This window comes from Sander vitreus, chromosome 9 (assembly GCF_031162955.1).
Source record: "Sander vitreus isolate 19-12246 chromosome 9, sanVit1, whole genome shotgun sequence".
NCBI classification, from domain to species: Eukaryota; Metazoa; Chordata; class Actinopteri; order Perciformes; family Percidae; genus Sander; species Sander vitreus.
In genome coordinates, this window is record NC_135863.1 from 16,527,052 (window position 1) to 16,551,938 (window position 24,887).

General features: G+C 43.0%; 1 protein-coding gene across 8 annotated transcripts in view; it reads right to left on the reverse strand.

Moving 5' to 3' along the window:
• Positions 1-2,319: 2,319 nt before the first annotated feature.
• The window catches only part of LOC144523410 (myosin IXB), a 61,553-nt gene continuing 38,985 nt past the window's right edge, over positions 2,320-24,887 (reverse strand). Inside the window, exons 6-45 of one of the 8 annotated variants that reach the window (XM_078258945.1) lie at positions 23,823-23,885; positions 22,464-22,563; positions 21,286-21,386; positions 20,752-20,881; positions 20,576-20,665; positions 20,126-20,242; positions 19,658-19,792; positions 18,910-19,031; positions 18,623-18,764; positions 18,281-18,476; positions 17,654-17,729; positions 17,063-17,155; positions 15,406-15,519; positions 14,532-14,571; positions 14,254-14,376; positions 14,067-14,147; positions 13,611-13,721; positions 13,138-13,263; positions 12,862-13,011; positions 12,579-12,739; positions 11,283-12,413; positions 11,080-11,155; positions 10,799-10,917; positions 9,990-10,108; positions 9,280-9,473; positions 9,076-9,183; positions 8,220-8,390; positions 8,099-8,140; positions 7,882-7,993; positions 7,658-7,731; positions 6,754-6,946; positions 6,523-6,651; positions 6,135-6,240; positions 5,414-5,545; positions 5,130-5,253; positions 4,916-4,966; positions 4,039-4,154; positions 3,811-3,950; positions 3,657-3,710; positions 3,230-3,318 (exon numbers count right to left, since the gene is read on the reverse strand). In XM_078258945.1, coding sequence (XP_078115071.1) covers positions 3,697-3,710; positions 3,811-3,950; positions 4,039-4,154; positions 4,916-4,966; positions 5,130-5,253; positions 5,414-5,545; positions 6,135-6,240; positions 6,523-6,651; positions 6,754-6,946; positions 7,658-7,731; positions 7,882-7,993; positions 8,099-8,140; positions 8,220-8,390; positions 9,076-9,183; positions 9,280-9,473; positions 9,990-10,108; positions 10,799-10,917; positions 11,080-11,155; positions 11,283-12,413; positions 12,579-12,739; positions 12,862-13,011; positions 13,138-13,263; positions 13,611-13,721; positions 14,067-14,147; positions 14,254-14,376; positions 14,532-14,571; positions 15,406-15,519; positions 17,063-17,155; positions 17,654-17,729; positions 18,281-18,476; positions 18,623-18,764; positions 18,910-19,031; positions 19,658-19,792; positions 20,126-20,242; positions 20,576-20,665; positions 20,752-20,881; positions 21,286-21,386; positions 22,464-22,563; positions 23,823-23,885 — 5,422 coding nt within the window. In that variant the 3' untranslated portion in view covers positions 3,230-3,318; positions 3,657-3,696. Of the gene's footprint in view, positions 3,319-3,656; positions 3,711-3,798; positions 3,951-4,038; positions 4,155-4,915; positions 4,967-5,129; positions 5,254-5,413; positions 5,546-6,134; positions 6,241-6,522; positions 6,652-6,753; positions 6,947-7,657; positions 7,732-7,881; positions 7,994-8,098; positions 8,141-8,219; positions 8,391-9,075; positions 9,184-9,279; positions 9,474-9,989; positions 10,109-10,798; positions 10,918-11,079; positions 11,156-11,282; positions 12,414-12,578; positions 12,740-12,861; positions 13,012-13,137; positions 13,264-13,610; positions 13,722-14,066; positions 14,148-14,253; positions 14,377-14,531; positions 14,572-15,405; positions 15,520-17,062; positions 17,156-17,653; positions 17,730-18,280; positions 18,477-18,622; positions 18,765-18,909; positions 19,032-19,657; positions 19,793-20,125; positions 20,243-20,575; positions 20,666-20,751; positions 20,882-21,285; positions 21,387-22,463; positions 22,564-23,822; positions 23,886-24,887 lie in introns of all 8 variants that reach the window. The other 7 variants (XR_013502502.1, XM_078258940.1, XM_078258942.1 and 4 more) reach the window with 7 other exon arrangements.

Here is a 24,887-nt window from a genome sequence, read left to right on the forward strand (position 1 = left end):
AATACAACCAAAATGTAACCAAAGCTTTGCATATCAGTGCTACTTCACAAGTGATGGGGAGTTGTATATCTTTTGTGGCTCTGGAAAGGAAACATCGCTCAAGTAATGATTCTTATATTAAAAGGTGCACTATGCGTTCCTGCATGGTTTCAGCGCGATTTAATTTTTGTCTCAAATCGTAGGCATCTCTCCTTGGTCCGCTAGCTGCCTGCCCGCTGAATACACTGTGAAAAAGCCCGGTCTCGGGAGACAACACAGGGGTCGTAAACGTTAAACAAACACTAGAGGCACAGGCTGTGCACCAAAATACAACAACCACGTGCCAGTCAATCACCGACAAGATGGTTGGGGGAGGGGCTGGGGGTTAGTGACAGTTAGTCATGACAGTTACGGAAACATGGGGGGAGAGGCGAGCTTGCTCTGTTTTGTTTTGAATTTACTTGGAACGTCAACAGAAGTAACGTCATGCAGGAACGCATAGTGCACCTTTAAAAGGTGACATATTATGCTTTCCGTATTTTCTGTCATATCTACAATGTTAGAATGCTGGATTTTCATGTTGAACGTGTCCAAAACTTCCAATAATGAGGTAAACGTATTTTAGAGAAATCCCAGTGAGCTAAAACGTTCAGATTTCCAGCTGTTCTGAACGCTCCGGTTTCAGCAATTTTTTCTACTCTCGGTTAAGTCTTACGCAACTCTAAGACACTGCGGTGTTAACACTGTTGCATGTAACTACATGCTACTGTCATCTTGGCTGCCAGTGTTGTTAAATTCTCCCCAATTCCGGGTCGCATTACTGCTGAACCATGTCCGATTGGGTAGTGTTTGGTTCAGAAGCCTTTATCTGCGATTTTTGACGGTAGAAAGCGCTGCTTTGTTCCACTACAATCTAGACCTAAAGTTTTTCCTGTGTGACAGAGCAAAGTATCCAAACCTAATTTGCAAGATTTAACACTGCTCTTCTGTCTAATACAAATTAAAGCAAATTAATTCATTTGTGTATGTGTAGTCTATGTCAACGTTTCCTTTCTGGGATTGTTCAGGTGCCGCCAGAAATTGTCCATCACTTTCCGCCTCTTTGTGTTGGCATTCTAAACTCCGGTCGATTTATGATGACTGTGGTTGACTGCTCCTCAGATCTGTGCAGGGTAAATCCAGATCTGAGTTTTCTGTTGCACGACTAAAACAACTTTTGAACGTACACATTCCACGAAAAACAAGTTCTTTCCCGAGGCTATTTTGCAGAGGCATTGTTGCTCTGTCCGGTGCTTAGCGCTGCCCAAAACGATTGTGATTGGTTGAAAGAATTGCCAATAAACCAGAGCACGTTTTTCTCCCATCCTGGAATGCTGTGTGGACTAGCCAGACCCTTCGCCGCAGCGCTGTGGAAGAAGTAGTGAATGTGTTACTGACTACATTCATATATTCTTTTCAAAATATTGGTGTTAATGGGGTCAGTGCGTCTGTTAACCCTTGTTGGAAGAGATCATAACACACACACACACACACACACACACACAGCAGCAGATGTTACAAGCATCACGTTCTGTATTGTCATGTTAATACTAATAACCATTACAGTTCACATCATTCAGTCCCAACCACACACTCTCTGTTACACATTACACATCAGAACATCTTCCTCATAATCCAGACAAACTAAACAGGCATCATTCAACAGCAGTCAGAGATGAAGATTAGTATTACAAAGTTGGCCAAAGCTGTGCTCCAGCAGAACCTGCTCATTATGGGACTGTTTACGTTGAACGGCAGGTACGGTACAGCTGAGTGGAGCCAAGAAAAGGGGTAAGGTGAGTCCAAGCACTGGGAGCTTTAAAGACATCGTGGCACGGCTTGTTGCATCATGGCTGAGTTTGTGTTGTTGTTGTTTCAAAAGGAAAAAAGTGCCGTGTGCTGCTTCCATTTCCCTTTGCTATGTGAGGCAACGACTTTCTTTCTGGGGTTTGTTGTGCAGTAGGTGGAAAGACAATGTTGTCCATTGCAGCTATTGTAACGAAGCACCTACACAAGAGTCACAATGTGCATGTTTAGGTCCTTGTTTCAAACATGTCTTGTGTCGGTTCAGTTCAATAAACACAAAAGTCACAAAAGACAAAGGTTCCCTCTCTTAATCCCAAATAACCCTCCCACCCTCTGCGAGCACATTCTGTAACATGACATGGGAATTGAGTTTCATCACCAAGGCACTAGCTAACGTTTCAGCATGTTTTGCTCATTAGGAGAACTTAGAAATGAAAAAGTGTGGCTGGAACCTGCAATATCTCCTTGAATTAGCACAAATGTGATTTTAAAAAAACAGGAGAAAGAAAACAAAATTGCTGCTCCATCATTATGAGGTGACAAAAAAAACAGCCTCTGTCCCAACTCATCAGTCAATCACCACAATATATTAAAATGGTAGAAAAGGTGCTTGGCAACATCTTGTCCAGTTATTTTTACTGTCATAGAGGACAACAAGACTTCAGACACATTGCAGTTCCTAGATTCGTTCCCAATCACACCACCAACTGAATGGCCTCCATTTTGTGTCATGCCTGGTAAACTTTGTAGATCCACTGTGGATACTGCACATCTCATCACATTCACATGTACAGGTTATGTTCCTCTACTGTGATTCTTGATTCTTATCCTCTCCTGGCTCTCTACAATCATTGTCATACGTGGCAAGTCATTTCCTTTTGTCCACTCGGAGGTTGTTGCCCGTAATCCTCTTCACTTCTCTATCTTTCCTGTTCTGCCCTGGTCAGACATCATCGTCCATATAAGGTATGTCTGGGTCAGAAAAACGTCTCTGGCCCTTCGTGGCTTGAGTATCGAGGTGCTGGTGCTGAGGAGAGGGTGTTACCATGGAAATGGAGGAGGAGGAAGTGGAGGGAGGGCAGGAGGAAAAATGCAACAACAGGTCACACTCGGGACTGTCGATGTACAGGGACTGGGTGCTGTCTTTGCGGCGGCCTAGGTGCTCCCTTCTCCTGAACAAGTACTTTAATGCTCCATTTCTAGGAGCGGTACAAGCCTGAGCTGGACTTGAGACTGCAGGGTGGGAGAGGACGCCAGGCGGAAGTTTAACTGTGCCTGGGATGATGGGGTTGCGGCGGTGCAGCGGATGCCTGGAGGAGGCGGTGGAGAATTCAGAGGCTGAAGAAACGCAGCTGGACAAAGAGGAGGTGGAGCTAGAAGGAGTGAGGTTTAGCAGAGAGACACGTCCACCAGGGACTTGAGGTCGCTGGGCCAGGTCTGATGGTTTGGGCGGACAAACTGGCCTGTATCTCCTCAGCAGGGAGCCACCTCGTCCTGGAAGAGAGAAAGGAAAGAGGAAGAGTTGAGGAAGATAAACATGTTTCCCTTAAAGCTACTTGTAAATGCACACACCAATCCTGAGAGGGTGAAGACCAATGGAAGAGCATGCAACCATGTTATCTACCAAAAATGATGTTCAGTGAGGCACAAATAGAAAATTAGATCCTGATTGGATATGTTGTGCCGAAAGTTCAATTAATTCATTTGGATAAAGTTTGAGCATGCTTCTGTGCCACACATGCATTTACATGCATACATGGGTGTGCAGACATATGCACACAAACACACACACACACACACAAACACACAAACACGGTTGCTGTTCCTCCAACCTGCTTGGTTATAGAGCAGACGTCACCGCTCCCATCACCATCACTGGTCCAGACCTACACCACAAAAAACAGGTCTGGTCTGGTCAGAAACCCACATGTGAGTGAGAGAAACAGGTAGAAGGAAGGAAAGACCAGGCTGTACCTTAATACTGACCTTCAGGCTCTGAACCGTGAACAGAAAAGCGCTGATGCTCATCCAACAGACTCTCGGAGCTCAGCGAGGCTTCAGAGTCAAAGTTCTCCTGGTCTGAACCAGGCTGCTCCATCTCTGGCAGTCGGCAGGCCAGATCATCTCTGCAGAGAAACAGATCAGACATTGGACATCAGAGAAATGGGAGACAGGAGGACGCTACATCACGGTGACCAGAGAAAGCCTCCTTACTTTTCCTGTTTGATGGACTTGATGCGTTCCACCAGGTTCTTCTCAGCCTCTGTGTCTGAGTCCAGAGGCTCGTTCTCAGGGACCACGCTGAGATCACAACTGACCTTCTCATGCACCTGCAGAACACAGAACATCACACGCTGATACCTCAACCAACTCAACTTAACAATGTCCATTATGTAATTATTATATTTTGCTCTTATGATAATTACACAATAAACATAAATGGCAACAAAATACACATGGCTTTGGCCCAAATCTGAAACGTTTTGTTAGTGAGGAAAAGAGAAGAGGCTGGATGGTGCATGTGGCGTTCATGCATCTGCACATCATTCCTGCAGCACTTCTGTGAAACAATAACTAAAAATTCTGTGATACAAAAGAAGCTATTTAAACACATTAACACCCTTTCAAAACAGTACTGGTGTAGGGTGTTTACATACAGTATGCAAACAGTTCATTTGCGCTATGATGAAAGTTAAAAGACACCGCAATCCAGAAACGTCCAACCACTTAACAAATATAACATGACTTTCAGAGCTTTGTGGTCTTCTTTCAATACAAAATGGAATAAGATAGGAAGATACTGGAATAGCACGAACAAAAAAAAGGCAAAAGTATTATCATGACACCAACCCAGAACCATCTTGTCCTCTCATAAAGAGAACAAGAATAACAAACAACAACATGCAAACTGTTACCAGTTAGTAAGGAAGAGTAAAAGGACTACGGGAAGGAGGATAACAAAAAAATAAAATTAAAACAGCCAGAGCATCACCCACATCTAACATGCCATGCACAGGCGCTTCTACATGGCACACTACTACACACTACAACTACTAGATCAACTGCACTAGGAGAACTCGATGATACATACCACCACTCCCTTGTAAGGAGCTGAGAACCTGAGAGGTAAATGCCAGGAGTGCTAAAGAGAGACAAGGAACATTGGCCATGTTACCCATGTAATTCCTTTACATCCAGGCACGAGGCTGAGCAACAATCTAAAACGTTATGTTGTTGCCATGGTATTGAGACCACACTCAATCAAACAAAAAGTAATCCAGAAGGAGGCAGGGTTTGTTTCTCACCGTGTTCTGTCTCTTGAGTTTGAGCTGGTTAACAGCCAGAGCCTCCGCGTACTCCAGCTGCTCGATCTCCTCCATCTTCTCATTGTAGCGTCTGATCTGCTCGTTGATGATCATCTCTACACAGCTACAGGGGGAGGAGGAAACCAGACGTCAGACAGTACGAGTATGTGCACAGATTTACAGCGGTTTACTAGTTAACAATGCACTACAGAATGAAAGATTAATTCATATTGTGGAGAAGGAAAAAGCTGATTTTGTTGTTCTGGCTTCCATGACAGTCTTACGTTGTGGTCTTGGCAACATCCTTCATGCTGAGCAGCGGGTCAGCGCTGTCTGGGCAGCGCAAGATACACGGGGCAAAAACTATGGCCAACGAGTTAGGGGACATACGGTTGGAAGCCTCCTCTTTACACACCCTGCAAGAGAATTCATCAGATATTATTAGCACAGTTGCACATACATATAATTCAAGTTGTAACTTAACTGTGGTAAATTGAACATGTTTGTAATAAGTCAAGTGACAAAAGAGCCAATACAGAGAGTAAATACATTTTGAGTGGCCTTAATAAGTTTATGGCATGACCACATTTAAAGCTATACTGCGTAGTTCCTCCATGAGGAATTCTAAGTAATGACAACAACACTAGTTGCATTCATATGACGCAGGTCTTCGGTGATCGTGCACCACCCCCACCCCTCCTCCACGCAGTTGCTGGTAGCCAAGAAGGACACCGAGGATTAAAAAAACATGATGGACTCTTCAGAAGAGGTAATTATCTTCAGTCGAGCTTCAGCACGCGAACGTTGCCAGACGACACCATTTTCTAAACATAACTAAGCCATACTGAGAAATACAGAGAGTTTTTTTTGGAGCTGAACGTCTTATTATTCAGATTAGCTTTTTATCAACTCATTTGGCAATGGCTTGAATGTTACGGATGTCCATTAATATAAAATAGTTGCGCAGTATAGCTATAAGCAAGACCACAATGGGAGAATCCCTACCTGACGAGGTGAAAGACGAGTCTCTCCAATGTGTTGAAGTTTGCTGGAGGAAGCTCTTCCAGCACTTTGTATATAGCTTGAAGCTGCTCCTGCTTTTCTGGCAGTTCTAAAAGGAGAACACATCAGAAATCCAACCCCAAAATTAACCATGAACACTAATAGCTCATTATCTTTTTGAAAACACCATATTTCAGTTTTAATTACGACGGATACATTTGTTTTTCACCTTAACTACCAGCCACTTACAAAGACACTGCCATAAACATCATCAACAGTCTAAAACCCAGCAGCAGATGAAGAAAAGGCTGAAACGAAAAGCCCAGCACACAGATCTGATCAGGTCTATTGTAAAATGCTGCCCCCCTCAGGTGGGGAACGTCCTCCTCACCCACAGTATGCAGGAAGTCACTGTAATGTGTGAAGGTCAATAGTGGATCTGGTAGCTCCCTCAACCACTGTTTCACCAGGCCCGTCACTGTGTGGATGGGGTAGTCTTCGAGGCAGACCAGGTGGGGGTCTAAACACATCAACAATATAACATCAATAGAAAAATCAATAAAGGAGCCATAACAAAGTTGTTTATCAGTTAGCTTTAAATGTGAAATAGAAGGACTCTGACCGGTCTCTAGACGCTGGTGCAGCTCTTTCATGCGGTTGGCAGAGCCAGACTTGCGGTAGATTCCCTCGGTGTAGAGGCCGTGCATCTCCACGTGCTCCAACATCATCTCCAGCACCATGGGCACTGGGTTCTTATCGCTGACCAGGTGATACACACGCACTCCAAAGTGCAGACCGGCAAATTCCTCGTCACTCTATGGATTCAGACAGCAGCAGTTGTTGGTAAGACATCTACTTATCCAGTCCACTCACCACAATCTATCTACAACATCCATGGAAATCACACATTCACTACAATAACGTTTACCATCTAATGTTGAAATATGATTAAGATCAATATTAAGAAGTTTCCACTAAGGTATTAAAGTGCTCATTTTATGCCCATTTTCAGGTTCATAATTGCATTTAGAGGTTATATCAGAATAGCTTTACATGGTTTAATTTTCCAAAAACACCATATTTTTGTTGTACTGCACATTGCTGCAGCTCCTCTTTTCACCCTGTGTGTTGAGCTCTCTGTTTTAGCTGTGAGGCATCTCACTTCTGTACCATCTTTGTTGGGAGTCGCACATGCGCAGTACCTAGGTAAGGACTACTAGCCAGTCAGGCTAGTCAAGATTAAACCTCCTTGTCATTTTAACAAAGATAACTGATTATTAAAATGAGGTGCTTAAATTTCACTAGCCTGTACTGTAATAGTCAGTCATTTATCTTAGAATACAAACAGCCATAAAGTCTGCCATGTTTCACACTTTATAAGAAAATATGGCAGAGTCTAGTGATCTAGTCTTAAATTAGGGCATCAACTGTCTATGCTGTATAAATCCCAGCCTCACTTCAAAACCGTATATATCATAAGCACATCATTAATCCAGGCCTGTGCTTTCTAAAAAATAAAAGCCTACCTTTTTGGTGCAGAAGGTGGAGCAGTCAGTAACTATTTTGCAGAGGCACTTCTTGTGGCACACCATTTTACAATCTGTAAGACAAGATACAAAATATACATTTTGAATTAGTGCAGGACAAAGTATATAAATCTTGCAGTATGTTATACTGAAATATTTATTGTTAATATCTGAACACACAAACATAAAAGAAGAAAAGGAGTTTTGTTGGGGCATTGACTCACAGCTGCACATGTAGGCCTTCTCCATGCCCCAGATGTAAGAACTACACTGGTCACACGATTGCATAATGTTGACCTGATAGTTGACGAAAACATGATCCAGCGGGCTCTCCATCTAACAAGACAGACAGTCACTCAATTACAAATCATAATCTATATTCAATTCTGAATCATTATTGAATTAAATGAAAACAGAGGTGAATTTTAACTGCATACTTACACTTTTATCTTTTTTCCTCCTCTTCTTCCTAGCTTTAGCAGGCTGGAAAACACATAGAATAAGCATGAATACATTATTTTTTCATAGTTGGAGTAATAAGACTGAATGTCAGTGTATTCACCTTTGCAGGCTCAGCCTCCTCCTTCTTCATCTCTCCTCTGATGAAGCCATCCAGCACCGACTGGAAGAGGTTGACCACAAGTTGGACTTCTCCTTTCTGCTTGTCGCCTGCCAGGTGGAGGACTTTGTTCTGGTAGCCCGTCATCAGACCTTTGTAGCCAATGGTGGGTCTCTGGCAAATTTCAGGGGACAGGAGTGAAAATGAGGAAGAGGAGAGGATGGTAAAGGCCCTGACACACCAACCTGATAATCGGCCGCCAGACAGTCTGGCGAGGTCGGTGACTCGAGTCTGTTCGGTGCCGTCGTCCGTCGGAGGGGCCGCCAGCCTTCATTTTGGCCGACTTGACTTGCTGAGTCGGAGGGCGGGCAGTCGGACTCAATCACCAATCTGATTGGTGGAGTGCTAACCCGGAAATGGTGAGCGGGATGAGTGACGAATGCCTCTCAAAATCTGACAAAAATCTTTTAAACTGACCTTTGTTAATCTGAAATGAAGACAGATTCAGCAACTGCATGGCCTATTGCTCGCTTAAAATGTTTTTAGAAAGAAGTTTCAGTGAACTATTTTCGTAAAATACGAGATCGTATTTCGAACAAGCTGCCATTATCGGTCAGCTGGAGAAGCCAGACCCACGTGAAGCGTTTTTAATTTTTTGTATTACGTCTTGCGCACGCGCAGAACATACGCTCAAGTCGGCGTCGCTTTGGTGTGTTCCAAGGCACTTTTTGGACCTCTGGGAGCTGACTGATCAGTCCAACTGCCTTTTCTGCCGACGGTCAGCCATCGGGTTGGTGTGTTAGGAACTCTGATCAGCAGGTGTTACGTGTGTTTGTTGTGTGCCTGTAAACAAACTCACTGGGAGAGAATACATGGCTTTGATCGTCTCTCTGAACTGCATGGTGGCTGTAACAAAGATGGCCTCTGTGGCTGACAGCGACTTCCCCCTGGAGCGGAAATCATTGACCTATAAAGGGAATACAAACAAAACAATAGTTTTCTGGATGAATACGATAAAATTTGTTCCTACACTAAGTAAAAAATCCTGTCATTTTTCACTCACCTGGTTGCCCAGAAACTCATCGAGGTGCCGCAGCTCGTTGGCGTTGGTGATTTCCCGATCCAGCGAGGCGTTCCACTGCTCAGAGACCCGTGTGGCGCGACTGATCTTTATGGTTGGGTTGCGGCTTAAACCTTTACCAGAACGGTCCACAGGGGGCTGGGGCAGAGGACGAGATGGATGTCCGGACGTCAGGGCTGAAAGGGAGGGAGAATGTTTTCGTACTTATTATCACAAAGTAATATCTATTGCAGGCAGGAAAAGGTGAATAAATCCTACTTAGACTACTTCTACTCTTTTCTCAAACTGAACTCTAACGCAGAATGTAAAGTATGCATAAGTACCATGGAGGAAACAAAACCAAGAGTAACTGTTTGTGCTGAGCATTATCCTGCACGGGTCAGTATTTTCTCAGAAAGCACACAGCAGGATTAGTTAAAGCCTGAGAATATTAGTGATAATACACCTGTGTTTTCTTTCCATTTCTCGCTACATAGGGTGTGATGAAAGTGGACTGAGCAGTCCAGCAGTTTATTTTGGGTGATAAAATGTCAATATTTGATCTCAAAATAATTTTTTTATTGATGATGAAATATATACTCCTTTCTACCAGCTTTGGGAAAGTGGCACCCAAAAACCCAATCAACTTAAATAAAATGAATCTCCCTGCTCCAGTAAATCCTATAATTCAAACGGAACCGTTTTGTATTTACCTTCCCCTCCCGTCGGCCTCTCATTGAGAATCTGAGCAAGTGTCATCTCTCCGTTGTCTGGTGTCTGGGCCTCCTTGTGCGGTCGTTTTTTCAAAATCTTGCTTAAGAAACCACCTGACCTGAAGGACACAGAAACACAGGAAGCTCTAAAGGATATTCACAAACCTTGTTGAGCAAAACTGTTGCATAACTCGCTAATGACTCGATAGCGGTGGACTGATATTTTCTGATGTGCTGCATACTGGGAAGAGATTTTTCAGTGTGAATTCACAATGTCATATCTCACAACTCGTTCATTTCACCATAGTTAAATTTGTTCAGTGTTTCTGAAATGTTTTGTGTTATTAATTATATGCCCATTGTAACTCCCTGGATTGTTTATTGGCAACAGGGAAAACAGATCATTTAAGTAAGTAACAAAGATGTCCAGTTTTTAAAAATACCATCAAAACTGAAAAAGTCTGTTGTTTAAGTGCCACGTATTCAAGCTCTGCTCCAGCTGTGTCACCATAGCAACAATACAAATTAAAAACAAAGCAGTCCACCCGATGTCTCTGTCTGATAAACCTCTGGCACCATGTCTGAGCCTCAAGCGTTCATTTCTGACATATGAATCCATTCAGAGTAAATTCACTTCTCAGGAATTTCCGACTGTGTACTTGCAACACCACACAAGGAGCTGAGGATGGTTTGATTACACAAGTCAAAAAGTTTTTGATTTTTTGATTTTGTTGCGCATTTAATGGAAACCCTGCTGCATCCCATCATCCGTCCACTCGTCTATAGGCCAGTCCGGTGCAGTTCAGTACCTGTCTGGTGTGGATGGGATGGAATGTGCTGAGTCTTGGTGACCAGAACCACCTTGGTGTTTCCTTCTGATGGAGCTTCCCTTTGAGCCATCGGTATGGCTTTCTGAGGGGGAAATCATCTGGAGAACACAAAAACAATTAAAACGTGATAAAGTATGTGCAGAGTAACTGGACCACAAACTGTTTGCCAGTTGGGACAGATTTTTACAATGTAAAATGTCAAAAGATTATGTTTGAATTTTTCCATTATAACAGATGAGCAAAAAAAAAAAAAAAAAAACCTCTCTGGTTGAAAAAGCCCCAGCCCCTTCAGAGCCTGGAGACAAACTGTCAATTGACGAGGTGGCTGTTTCGCTCCTGCGGAAGAACAGAGAGAAAAATTTAAATTTCTGGCACTGACAACTTAGGGGTTTCCTAACCATATAAAGATTATGTTGGAGACAAAACATGAGGTTAGAGGATATGACCAGAACAGAAGACGTACAGTGTTTGTTTTTTCCCCTTTTCCCCTCTGTTGTGAGGTGGCGGAGGGCTGGTGTTCTCAGGATCTCCATCGCTCCTCCTCCCCCTCCACTTATCCTTAATCACCACAGGACGGCGTTGCAGGTTTGTTGCTCCGACAACATCGCCTAAACCGTTTCTGTCAGGCCCAGGGTCAGCAGTGTGCAGGGTTAACGAAGACGGACGAACAGGACCGGCAGTAGGAGGAGACGTTTTTGCCTCCTTCTTCCCTCCTTTGTCTTCCTTCATTTTCCAGGCCACAAAGGTGTACTGGTCCAGCTCTTTGCTGTCTGCCCACTCTTTTAGCTTAGAGGGCTCCTGGCTTTTGCTCTTCGGCGGGGATGTTTGATCCTTGCTGCTGTCTGAGCTGGAGGAAGTGGAGGCAGCTCGTTCAGTCTCTCTCTGGTTGTGCTCCAGTCCTCTTCGTCTCCTCTGCTCTCTCTTCTCCTGGCTCCTGGATGACAGGCCCCTGCTAATAGCTGGAGCATGTGCTCTCTTTAGTTCAGCATTGGAAGGTGAGGAGGTATTGCCCGGAGCCTGTTTATCCAACCCCTCAGCTGGACATGTGGGTGTAAGTGCATTGGAGGTAACCCCATCAGAGGGCAGTCTTAAATCGTCATCATCTTCTTTCTCATCCAGCTGGGGTCCAGCCTCAGCCATAGTACCGTTGGTCTCCAATTCTTCATCCTCATCCTCCAGCTCTTCATCCTTGCCCTGTTCCTCCTCTGTGTGTGAGCTTGTGTTAACCTCTCCTCTCTCCTCCTCAGTTTCCTGGACAGGGAGGAGGTCAGCCAGCATCTCCTCTGTGACCAGCTCTATATCCGGATACTCTCTTGTTTGGGGCTCGCTTGCCAGTCTTTTCTCAGCTTCCTCTCTCTTTTTCTGTGCTTCCTGCGCTTTCCTGGCAGCTTCCTCTGCTCTCCTCATTGCTTCCTCCTCTTCTGCCTTTCTCCTTGCTGCCTCTTCTTCCATCTTCCTCCTTTCTTCCTCCTCCTCTGCTCTTCTCCTTGCCTCCTCCTCTTCTTCCCTCCTCCTCCTTTCCTCTTCTTCTGCCCTTTTCAGAGCTTCTTTTTCCTCCTCCTTTCTCTGTTTCTCCTCACGCATAGAGTGGCACCTGTATTACACAAAACAGAAATATGACAGCCCGGATACATTTAAAAAATATTTTTTTTTTAGAGCATTTGAAGTCCATCTGTGGTCCAGCTGACTTGTTGTGAACTGGACTGTTAATAAGATGCTGTCTACAGTGACAACTCTCGGAGTATCTCTATGTTGTTACCTTCTGCGTGCTGAGTGTCCTCTGACCAGGGCTTGTATTTTGGTAGCGCCCTGTCTTTGGCGGTGGTACGCTGATCTCTGTCTGTGCCCTCTCCACGCAGCCTGGATCAAAGCAGCTGCCCGCTGCCTTTGCTCCTCTTTGCAGTACCTGCGCCATGAACGCTAAGCAGAAGGACAGGGAACAGGACAGGATCAGTATTATACTTTAATTCTCTCCTTACTATTGAAATGGAAAAATACACCAACATGACAGTCCAAAAAATAAATGTTGCATATGTGTTTACCTGTATCAAGATGGCTGCCTGTCTCATGTCCAGAAACTCTTTTCTCTGCAGGCGACCTCTGCACCAGCGCTGAAGGAAGATGATCTTTCGCATTACATCCTTGTGCAGCGTGTCCAGCAGCTGCTGTCGCTCCAGCTCCTTTAAGAACACCTGAACAGAGTGAAAACGCCAGCATTTACATGCACAGAAGGGAACAGGAGCAAACGCAGACAAGGGGGTTCATAAGGTGTAGACAAAACAAAACTCAGGAGCAATGATGAGAGTTTAGTGGTGTACCTTAGTTTTGCCTATCTGGTACGTGGTGGGATCCAGGCCCATCTTCTTCTCAAGCAGCGCTGAGATGTCCACTTTAGAGGCAGCAGCGTTCTTTGGCAGCAAAACCCTGAACTGCTCTATGAACTCCTGTAGGGACACAATAACAAATAAGAAAATGAATGGACTGTTCAAGAGAGGACTAATGTGGATGAGATGGTCAACCACATAAGACAAATGGTCAAAACCAATGCCCATTATTAAAAAGAATGTTTAGATATTTATGAAAGATATTTATGTCCAGGCAGGCAGCAGCTACAAGTCACTAAGGACAACACCTTGATTTATAATTGACACCGTCTTCATGTGTGTTTATAGTATCGTTGCAGGCCATTGCATCAGCTTCTATTCAACATCAACACTTTTTAGTTTCAGTGCCTTTATTGGTGTGTGATTATCACATGGCTTTTCCTAAAAGAGGAGTACCTTTACAGTACCTGGAATGTGTACTTGGCTCCGTAGCCTGATCTCCTGATGCGAACAGTTTCCAGCATTCCTGTGTATCGCAGCTGCTGAACCACCAAGGCCTCATCCAGATACATCTCCTTCTGCTCATGTGCAAGGACACAAAAAGCACTTTGTTATACCCTTACTATTTAGATTAAATTAAACTATTGTCAGTATCAGCAAAATTGAAGATTGTGTTCAATCTGATAGGGGCTGCAACATTTGATTAAGATTTTTAATGATTTTAAAATCATATCTTTTTTATTCCTGTTTTAATAAAAAACAAATGTCAGTACGCAACGAGGATGTGGAATGTGATTACACTGCAGCAGTTTACACTCTTATGTCTTTACACTAGAAGAAAAGTATTCATTAAGGAGACCAAGGAATTGAACAGAAGATATTAAAGAACAAATTACAAATTGCTAACAATAACAGAGTCTTACCTTCTCAGCATTGGAGCGGATACAACGAATGAAGAAAGGCTCTGCTCTGTTCAGAGTCTCCAAGAGTTTGGTCAGAGAGGTCTAAGGAAAACAAGGAAAGGGGTTTGTTGAAAGTTCAGGACTGTTGCTGGAGGGGTGTTTGGCTTGTTTCTGTGTGTAACATGCATATTGTTGTCGGTGATGTTACCTGGAACTGGGCACTGATGCTGGGGGGCTTCTTCTTCTTGTGCAGGTGGAGCAGGGACTTGGTGGTGCGATCATGCAGTGTCAGGCTCACAATGAACTTCAGAGACCGAGAATCCAGCAATCTCTGCACAGCAGTAATACACTAGTTTAATTTCCTTCTTAAACTTAATTATTAAAATTCTAATAAAATAATGGCAAACTAACAAAATCACATCAACTCGACTTAAACAGCATATTCTCCTTATCCATCCCTAAAATTGGGGTCTCTACTCAATTTACCTTGGGAATGACCTGCCGATGTTTGGTGTGCTTGTTTTTCCTGTAAAAAAGGGAGAAAGAAGATGCAGGGTGAGTCAGACGGACTGAAGCGTTTAAGGATGGGACAAGTAGTAGATGGAGTGTGTGAAGCCGGGTTAGTACGGACGGCTGACTTCTTCATGCGCTGTCAGTCAGTGATGAAATCCAGGGTGGCACCTGATAGACGGAATGAATGACGGGCAGAAACAAGGAATGAATGAGTGAGAGGGTGAGGATGACAAAGAGGAAGAGGGAGTTTACTGCGAGAGATGGGATGTAACGCTAAAGAATCAGCTCAGCAGAGACACACCGCACACAGATAGACATGCTATCAACGCTACATAAAAAGGGCCCTAAATTAATGTTCAGGTTCTCTCTCTTCATGTGTCAGACTGCAGAACTTTAAACTCTAACATGCTTCGAGGCCGCTCGGACATACTATCACAAGATGCTCCAAAAAACCTCACATGCCAGCACAGCCTTCTGATGATGCTCATGCAGCAGTTAACGAAAGGTATTAAAGCCATTTCAGCTTTAGCCTTCAAGAAAACTAGTGTCTACAAACAGAGCTAATAATGTAATGTCTGCTGATGAAGCAGGAGTGTGTTTGATGATTTTATTACATTAGATCACATTAATGATCCAATAAGAAAAGGTTATACATGTGACAGATATAACTATGTATCGCTGGTTGTGCTAAACTGGTCAATTAAGCTGAACATGGCTGGTCAAGATGAGTTAAGAAAAATGTACATTGTTCTCGGGGGGGGGGGGGGTGAAAAAAAGCTTTAATAGGAGCCAACTAGACTGGACTGCTCTGGAGAAGAGCTGACACCAGGTCTGTCTGCAGACTCACTGGAGGACGTGTCGAGGGAAGCGGAGGCGACCCCAGGACTGCAGCAGCTTGCGAGGGTCCTCACCGTCCAACGGCAAGTTCTTAATGGAGCTGATGATCTCTGCATGCATGTCTCTGATCACATTACATCACGCACACATCCAGTGTGGAGAGGGAAAGGGAGGGGGAGTAATGGGCGCAGGAGAAGGGAGGGTAAATGGGGGGGGACAATAAAAGGAGGAAGGAAAGGAGAAAAAAAGAGAAGAAGAAAAAACGTAATGTGGGGCGTGATTGAACACCACTGTAAGGACACCTTAGAAGAAAACACACCACCGCAGTTAGTAAAGACAAGAACACACACCGCAGAATAGCTGGGGGTATGATCTCAAGAGAAACTTCATGCTCTGCTCATCCATGAAGAATAACCTACAAAATGTATTTTCCCACTATTCATGTACATGAAAACCACAAGACACGCTAGACCACCCAACCATGCTGCCATATCCCTTTTTAGAACACACACACACACACACACACACACACACACACACACACACACACACCTCCCCCCCGATGGAGCACGTATGGGTTGTATTTACACCCATATCCCAGCCACTGTGGTAGTTAACATGCAGAGCTGAGCTGACGTTCAGTGTGCTTGGCCGTCTGTTTCCATGCTGGGGTTGTTACTGGCTGTGTGACTGTAAGTTGTTACTGGTGAGGCTTTTGGATTTGTGGTCCTTTAGTTGGGGCTGGTGTTACAGTGAACACTGGGCCTGGTGAGGTTAATATGGAATCTTTTCTGTGTCCCAGAGCTAGTCCATGCAATACTTTTCTATACTTACCAGGACTGACCATGAAAACAGAGGACAGGCAGTGAAGGAATGGGCAACATATATAGCAAATGAGTCACAGTGACTCTGACCTCTACACCTCAGTGTTTGCAGATCTGGAAGGGGCCGGATGACTTAATAATGGCAACAATGTGCTGGGAGGTTCAGGTACTGCTCTGTAACAACAAAACCCCATATACCCAGTAATTTTAGATCTGAAAGCAGGGAGGTACAAGGTCAAGATTCAGAGGGCCCAATAATAAATTAAAAAAATACTCTTCATGGTTTTGTTCCATTCTGAGAAAGCTCCCCCCAATTATTGGTGTCTATTTGACTCAGGACCTGTGTACTAGTATGAATACTTGTGTGCTTCCAAAAGCGCCACAGTTGATGTACGTAATCCGGATGGCTAATCAGAGTAGGCCAGTACAAACACCTTCCTGTGCTCTATAGCAAAAATAATAAACGTGAGGAAGGAGGGAGATTATCGCAGCTACAGTAAAAGATGGGGAGTACAGTAAGGGAAGAGAGGGAATGCAAGGTAAAGGGCAACTTAACAGTCTTATATTGGCCTACTGAACTTCCTTCTCTGCTTTCATATTTAAAGAAACAGGCATTTGAAACATTTAACAAGATGGACCTTCTGTGATAAAACCAATTTGATAATTTAGTTTGGATTCAATTATATTAAATAGCTTAAAAAGAAATTCTGATGTTTTATTTTTAGATGGGCGCAAACTCAGAAAATGGAGCAAACTGGTATATATTACCCCAAACCAAACACATTTCCTTCCTGCTTGGCCTCATTTCTTCATTCCTTTCTTCTGTCCACCAAATTCACTTACTTCTTACTCTCATAGCTAGCAAAGATGTCTTCAAAGGCCTCTAGAGGGTGCTCCTCTGAGTGATCAAAGTAGAAATCGAGCATAGAAGCTCGTCTGTGGAGGGGAAAGGAGAGAACCGCACACAGTGACATCACCAAGAGGTGGAGAGGATATGGGTGACTGAAGGAGGATTCATCTGTCAGGGTGACGTCAAAAGCTGTGATTTTGTCGGTACAGTAAGTTACAGACATTGTCCTTCCTCATCTCATCCAGTACCACAGGATAAATGTGGAAGTCCACAGTTCACCAACCATTAGAAACATTCCCTTCACCTTCAACAAGGAGCATCAAACAGGAAATAGTGTTGCTTTGCAGTTTTTAAGTGGAGGAGAGGATGCAGCTTCATGAAGGCTGTATGTTATATTGATCCTATTTAAAATAACCAGTCTGTGTGAGTATTGAAAGCAAAGTAACAGAGTTATTAATCACAAAGTAAACCAGAGGTACTATAGCAGACAGATTCCTCCAGAGGAAACATACCTGACTGTTAGAACACCTGTCCAAACCCAACAAAAATTCTTGGTTTTATATTCAATCATGTTCATTACTTACTTGTACATTCGGTCTATTGGGGCATTGGATCGCTGAAGCTCTCCTAAAGGAGTTCCGGAGATTGGACGGACAACACCTAAAACAAAAAACACAATTAATACGTATTATTAATGAGTAAAACAATGTAATTATCATTAATAGTCTTTCAAGTAGATTAGTAATTAGTAGTAGATTTTTAAACCTTATTTATTCTTGTTAATTCACATATAAAGGCTCCTATGTCAATGGGCTACGCCTGATGGCACCAAAATAGTAAAAATAATTTTGAAAATATCAAAATCTCCAGAAGTCTCACATTTCTCCATATTCCTCTATGTGTTGACCTGAGAGGCTAATTACAGAGCAGAGAAACTGCAGCACTCTGAAGTTGTGGTATAAGCTGCACAAGTGAAGTGAAGGCAACTAGTGTGTGACACTTTTGTAAATGTAGTGTAATCTATCTACCTATAATGAAACAACTGTACTTTTGTGTTCCATCAATACTACCTTTAATACTGACTGCTAAAGAATATTAGTCTTTGTTTAGCATTAGCATAATTCCGATGCAAGCTATCAACTACAAAAAAAGCATGCTGAGAAAGAATTATTTCACCCGGATGTGCTGGCCCTGTTACACCAATAATGTACCTGAGGTTTTGGTGGCCCAGGAGCGGCCCGCTTCGTTAAAAGCAGCAATGCCTCTGATGGTGGCGCGCAGGATGCCCCATCGAAACATGGCCACCGGGTCCATGCCGATGAGCTGCCGCACATATGCACGGTCGCTACTCCGCAACAACGCCACAATGTCTGGACGCATGTGGTCTGTGTTCTTCTCCCGGAAATCCTGGTGAGGTCAAATATACCAAGAAGATTAAAAACTGCACCATCAACACACAGACAAATGGTCTCAGTCATATTCAAGTGTAACTAAGTATTATTTAAACCTTTTTGCTTTTGTTACCTGAAATCCTCTCTGTCTGTCCTCCTTACCGTGATTTGATATTTGACTTTCCCAGCAAAGTGTTGAATGACGAATGCAGGCTCCATGACTGGTGTGGGGACAAAGTATTTGTTCCCCTGGTGCTGCTGCTTGAATTTGGCTAGTAATGTCTCATCTGTGGCACGGGGAAAGCTGAGAGAAGGAGAGGGGCACGAAGGATGAAAAGAAACAGTGACAGATTAATAGACAGCTTCAACTGAATCAAAACATACCTCATTCCTAATCACAGCCATGAGACATGAATGAAACAGTGTGAATCATATGTAGCTGTTCTTACTTGCTCTCCTCATCCAGCAGGTAGAGCAGGCCAGTGGGCTTCTTGCTGATGAGATGGATACAGCCCACATTGTCTGTGTAGTCGATGTTGTGCCAGGTGATTCCCTCTGCTTGGTACTCCTCCTGGTTGAGTCAGGACAGAACATTTTGATGAACAAACTCATTGGTGAAATCAAGTCACGTTAGGAAGTTTTAAATTTTACTGTTGAGTTTCTTACCTGAAATATTTAACCTTTTGGTCCCAAATGTAAAAAACAAAAATTACAAATACTAATAACAGATGTAATTATTATAGTGTGTATGCTAAAATATGCAGCAGTTACTGTTTTCCCAGTCAAGTTTGACTAAATAACTACATTTTTTTTTTTTTTTTAAGATTATTTTTTGGGGGCTTTTCCCTTTATTTATACTGTCACAGTGGACAGACATGAAAGGGGGAGAGAGATGGGGGATGACACGCAGCAAAGGGCAGCAGGTAGGATTCGAACCCGCGCCGCTGCAGGACTTGGGTTGCAGGACGCTAGTTTATGACATAACATAAACTAGCGTGAACGGCATGTAACTTTTTCTCCCGTCAAAGAGCAAATGTTTGGATGAGTCACATTTTAAGTAGTCATTATTATAAACACAGAGCAGAAGAAGAGAGTCCTAAGTTTGAATCACAGGGGAACAAATCCACTGATGGTGCGTTGTTTGGTGCGTCATGTAAAAGGATTTGGAGGGAGGCATAACAAAACGAGACCACTCACCTGCTCCAGATTGAAGATGTGATGGTTGAAATAATACTGCAGCTGCTCGTTTGCATAGTTGATGCAGAACTGCTCAAAGCTGTTGGTCTCAAAGTCCTCAAAGCCAAAAATGTCCAGGACACCGATGGACAAACACTGGAAAATAGGACGAACCAAACACTAGTGAGGAGCAGGAAGGGGAATGCATACCAACCATCATCTCAAAAATAACAATAATTATAGAGTGTGGTCTAGACCTACTCTATCTGTAAAGTGTCCTGAGATAATTCCTGTTATGATTTGACACTATAAATAAAATTGAAATTATAGCATTTAATGATGTAGAGTGTTTTTCAGTCAGTGTTTTCATCAAAATGAAGTTCCTTCAGCAGAGGAAAACTCTAATTTTCACTATTGTGTGTGTGTGTGTGTGTGTGTGTGTGTGTGTGTGTGTGTGTGTGTGTGTGTGTGTGTGTGTTTGTGTCTTACTGGGACAGATTCCTCCATATCTTTCTTGTTAAGCAGTGCGTGATTGATGCGCAGGACGATCCAGTCAAACAAGGCGCTGTACAGAGATTTGGCCATGGAGTCTCTGGCTGTGATCGCCTGATGAGAGCAAGAGGGGATGACGCATATTGTGAGGCAAACTTCAATAAGCTTAACAGAACAGAAGCAAAAGTGTTGTTTCATAATGTGCTTTGGAATCATACTATAATATTACAACAAAAGTCTGACAGAGGACAAACAGAGAAAAGGAGAACATGAAAAGTTGAACATTATACATCGACAGGAAGAAGAGATCTACTGTAGGTGTGGTATCAATAAACAAGCAGAAAGGCATAAGGAAGAAGCAGACACACAAGGCCACCAATTAGTGTGCAGTTGGACACTATTATAGTAATGACAGGTTGCAGAGATGTCTTTGTGGGTGGTGCCTACCTCAGAGTGGCTGTAAGGGAGGATCAGCTTGTCGTTGACGGTCACCGTTTTCCTCTTCGTCAGCGCCTCAACCAGCAGTTCCTCTTTAACCTGAGAGGGAATCCACACAGGTTAATGCTGCTGACAGTCACAGACAACTGGCCAGACACAGTGAAGTACAGAAACAAACACGTTACCTTTAGCAGGTCAGAGAGCGTAGCCAGGACCTCTGGTGGTCCCACGTCCAACCCCTCGTCTCGGCCTGTCGACTTCCTCATGTAGGTCACGTTTCCCAGATACAAGATGGCCGAAAGCACAGAAAAGATCCTGCAACACAGTCACAAAAATTACGTCAGATGGAAGCAACAGTGACAATGCAGATATATGACAAATGCAGGAACAATGCTACACATGCTGTTCTTATCATCTGTTGAATAGAAGCTCTGTATGGGGCTATACACTGTTTCTAATAAACTGCTACATTAGCTAATGAGATGCAGCTATTGTTGTGCTGTTGGTGCTCTAAACAGTCTCATTGCTGTAATTCATATTTTTGGTAATGTGACTCAATGCTCAGACCAAAATAATCTCTGTTGTCCAGGACTGAGTGGAAAAATGCTTCAGGATGGATTTTCAACAGTATCCCTTCAAATGTCTGGAAGAACGTTATGTTTCTTTCCTGCATTACACTCAATATATCAAACTTGTTGATATATTCATGATCCACTTACTGCTTCTTGGTGGCGGGAAGGAAGCCAACCATCTCCATTGCCTGCTGCAGCCTTTCAAAATCATGACGCAGGTCTTCCTCATCTTCTATCTTAAAGTTTTGCTACAAAGAAAAGACATACAGTTAGTAGGGGTGTATAAAGATGAGAAGAAGAAAGCAAAAACACAAAATGTACAAACAAAAAGGTGAAACAAAGAGGTCAATGAAAAGGCGCAAGAGAACAAAGACTGCGTCATTAACATGCAGTGCACATGTATGAAGTGAGCTGGGAGTGTATACAGCGGCTTATTTAAAAGCTTGAAAGTCATTCATTAATACAGGGTCCACTCACAGTGAATTACAGTGTTATCTTAAAGGTGCTGTAGGTAGGACTGCGAAGATCCAGGACTTAGCCAAAATATTTGAACATCGACAACTTCTCAGTCCCTCCCCTCTTTCCGCTAAAGCCCAAAACTGTCTCCTAAGCCCCTCCCCCCACAAGGGAGAATGAACAACCCCCCCCCCAGCCCTGATTGGTGCATCTGAACAGGGAGCTGTGGATTTTTGCAAATCGCACTACAGGCTGTAGGTGTTGCCAGAGGAGCCAGCTAGTTCTACTCGAACATAGGGTCAGTTTCAGCAAATATGAAAGTTAGTTTTATAAGTCTTACCTACTGCACTTTCAAATGTCAAAAAAACGGGTTAGGGCTGGGCGATATAGAGAAAATCAAGTATCATGATATTTTTGACCAAATACCTCGATGTCGATATTGCGACGATATTGTAGGGTTGACTATTGGTGCTTTAACAAAATGTTATTTACACAATGAGATTTTTGATAAATAATCACCAGAAATGACTTCATGACTTAGTGGGTAAAGGTAAATAATAGAACAGTCTGGTAAGTTCAGAAAATTACATCACTTTACTGTAATGCAGCCTGTAAAAAACATATTACAATATCCAAAATCTAAGACGTTATCAAGTCTCATATCGCAATATCGATATAACTTCGATATATTGCCCACCCTACAACGGGTTATAGTTCATTAACACAATTGGAGGGTTATTCACTGGGGTTGAGTAGACTGAAAAGGGTAGAATGGCAGTGAAAGAAGTGACAAATCAATATGTTTGCCGTTTATATCAATTGGATAGACAAACTGCTGGATGTGATGGCAAAGGGGAGCAGTACTGTACCTGCTTGAGGTAGAAGTAGTCTTCAGGCGGCAGCAGCTTGAACTCCTTCCTCTCCTCCTCTGAAGCTCCCAACAACAGGTAGTAAAACACGTGGTAGTTCCTTGAGAAACAACACACATCATTCCTGAAGTCTGTACTACACACAAACTGCACTCACACCAAGTTATTACTACAAGAAAATGATCTTTAAACTGCTATTCAAAAAGGATGCAATTATTTATAGATGCATTTTGTTGTATTATGTGGTGAACAGTTATCGATGGATATGAGCTCGATGTTTACAGGCACAAATAAGGGGGTGATAAAGTTCTGGTGATAAACCAAGAGTCAACACATTGTAAAAAGCTAACTGAAAAAAGACAATGTCTGGAGCTCAATGATATCAGTTTTCCACGCATGCTATCAGTGGGCAGGTAGGTAGATAGTCTACAAAGCTTTGTTGTAAAAGCACACAGGAGTAATGAGTTTCCACACTTATCACAAAGAAATAATTACATCATACAGTGGAGTCACTCCCTGACTAGACAGGCAAGATGCACTGTGGACAGCAACTGTAGACTAGGTGATTAACAGTACAACGTCCAGGCGGTTAGCAGCCTGAAGGTTATGAGGTGGGCTTGTCAATAGGTGACTACGTTTTCCAAAACTAGCTGGGAAAATCTGGACAGTCAGACATATGTCTCTTTGTTGGACTCATTCATCAGTAATATATATTGCTGCAAATGAAATGACAGTGGAGGATTTGCTCACTCCCCCAACACTGACTGTATTTCTCACTTACAAATGCCCAAATATTTATTTGGCTATTAGTCACACAAGTAGCAACAGACCTGTGGTCTAGTCGGTAGTGAATGTCCCAGTGAGTAACAATGGCTTGTATGACTTGAAAAGTGAGCATGGTGAGTGAGGACAGCAATGTGATATTTGTTCCCTTATGCTTATCTTGTACAGCAACTGTTCATTCTCAACTGACACAAACCGAAATCACTGAAGGTCACAACACCAAACTATATTAATATGAACATGATCTATCACCGCTACATTCAAAGTCCTACAAAGTGTCCACACTGTGCACTTTGACATCAGTGGGTAACGTTATTCAGTTCACTATGGACACACAGCTAATGCTAGTATTAACATGTTCATAATAAAGCATTTAGGTGGCTAATACCCCAATCTAGACTCTAGAGTATCTGCATATGTGAGTACATGTATGTGTAAGTGTTTAGGCAGATAAACCACTAAAGTCAAAGACTGAAGCTGAACTTCATATCCAACCATCAGAGGCTTCCCATGTTTGTACAAAGGACCCCATGAGGGTCAGTGGGGGTTAAGGGTTAAGACTCTGTCCCTCCTCACCTCTCGTTCTTCTCTCTGGAAACCAGACGAGACTTCTCCAGGAGATACTTCTCTACCACAGCCCTGTAAGACAGAGAGGAGAGGGAGGGGGAGTGGAAGAGGACAAGAAAAAAGGGTAAGAAGAAAAACAATGAAGATGAATAACTTAACACTAAAGGTCAGTCAGCTCTGTCCGTGTGTGTGTGTGTGTGTGTGTGTGTTTGTTTGTTTTCAGGTCATATGTGAAAGTGGGCTGGCAATAAAAAATGAGGGGAGGAGCAGAACGGGAAAGACAGATGGTCAGAACATTCAAAGAGTGAACAAAGCCTTCAGATACAATCAGATGGATTGTAGCACATCACATAGCAACACACACACACACACGACCACAGACAGACAGCTCTGGCATTAATTCATTCTATTTTAATTTAATTTTGTATACCATAGATTGAAAGAGGAGACTGGAAGGCTACTGCGGGGGTAGAGGTATGCTTTCAGACCACTCCAGTCATGAAATATGCACTAAAAGCAGTGGTATTTACCCACTCCACCAGGCCAAGGCCATAAAGTTGTCTAAATCAAGTTTTATAAGTAAGGGTTGTTTTTTCTATAGCCAGGCAAAAACAATACTGCCATTCCTAATGCTCACTAAGAATAGAGCTGTTCTGTGAGAAACATAGTTGTGTCAATCTGCTAAAACTGCAGCCACAACTATAGACTCATTAACTTAGACCAGACAAGTACATACATCTACTACATAGATCCACTAGTTTGCGTTGTATATTTCTCAGAATAGTGTGCACTGCAGTACTGCAATGTACTTTTATATTTATAACAAATGTTAGGGTGTGATTTGTTATAGGTATCATGGTCACAAATACTATCTAACTAATTTACAACGGGTACATTTTTACCACGCAAGTTCAAGATGTATATGTATAAAGATGTATCAGATGTTTCTGACAACACAGAGCCTTGTGGCGCACACCGAGTAACTGACAGGAATTCACATTAGGCTGTCCCTACCCTGACACACTGATGCCAGTCTGATAAATACCCCTTGAACTAGTTGTAGGTGTCACGTAC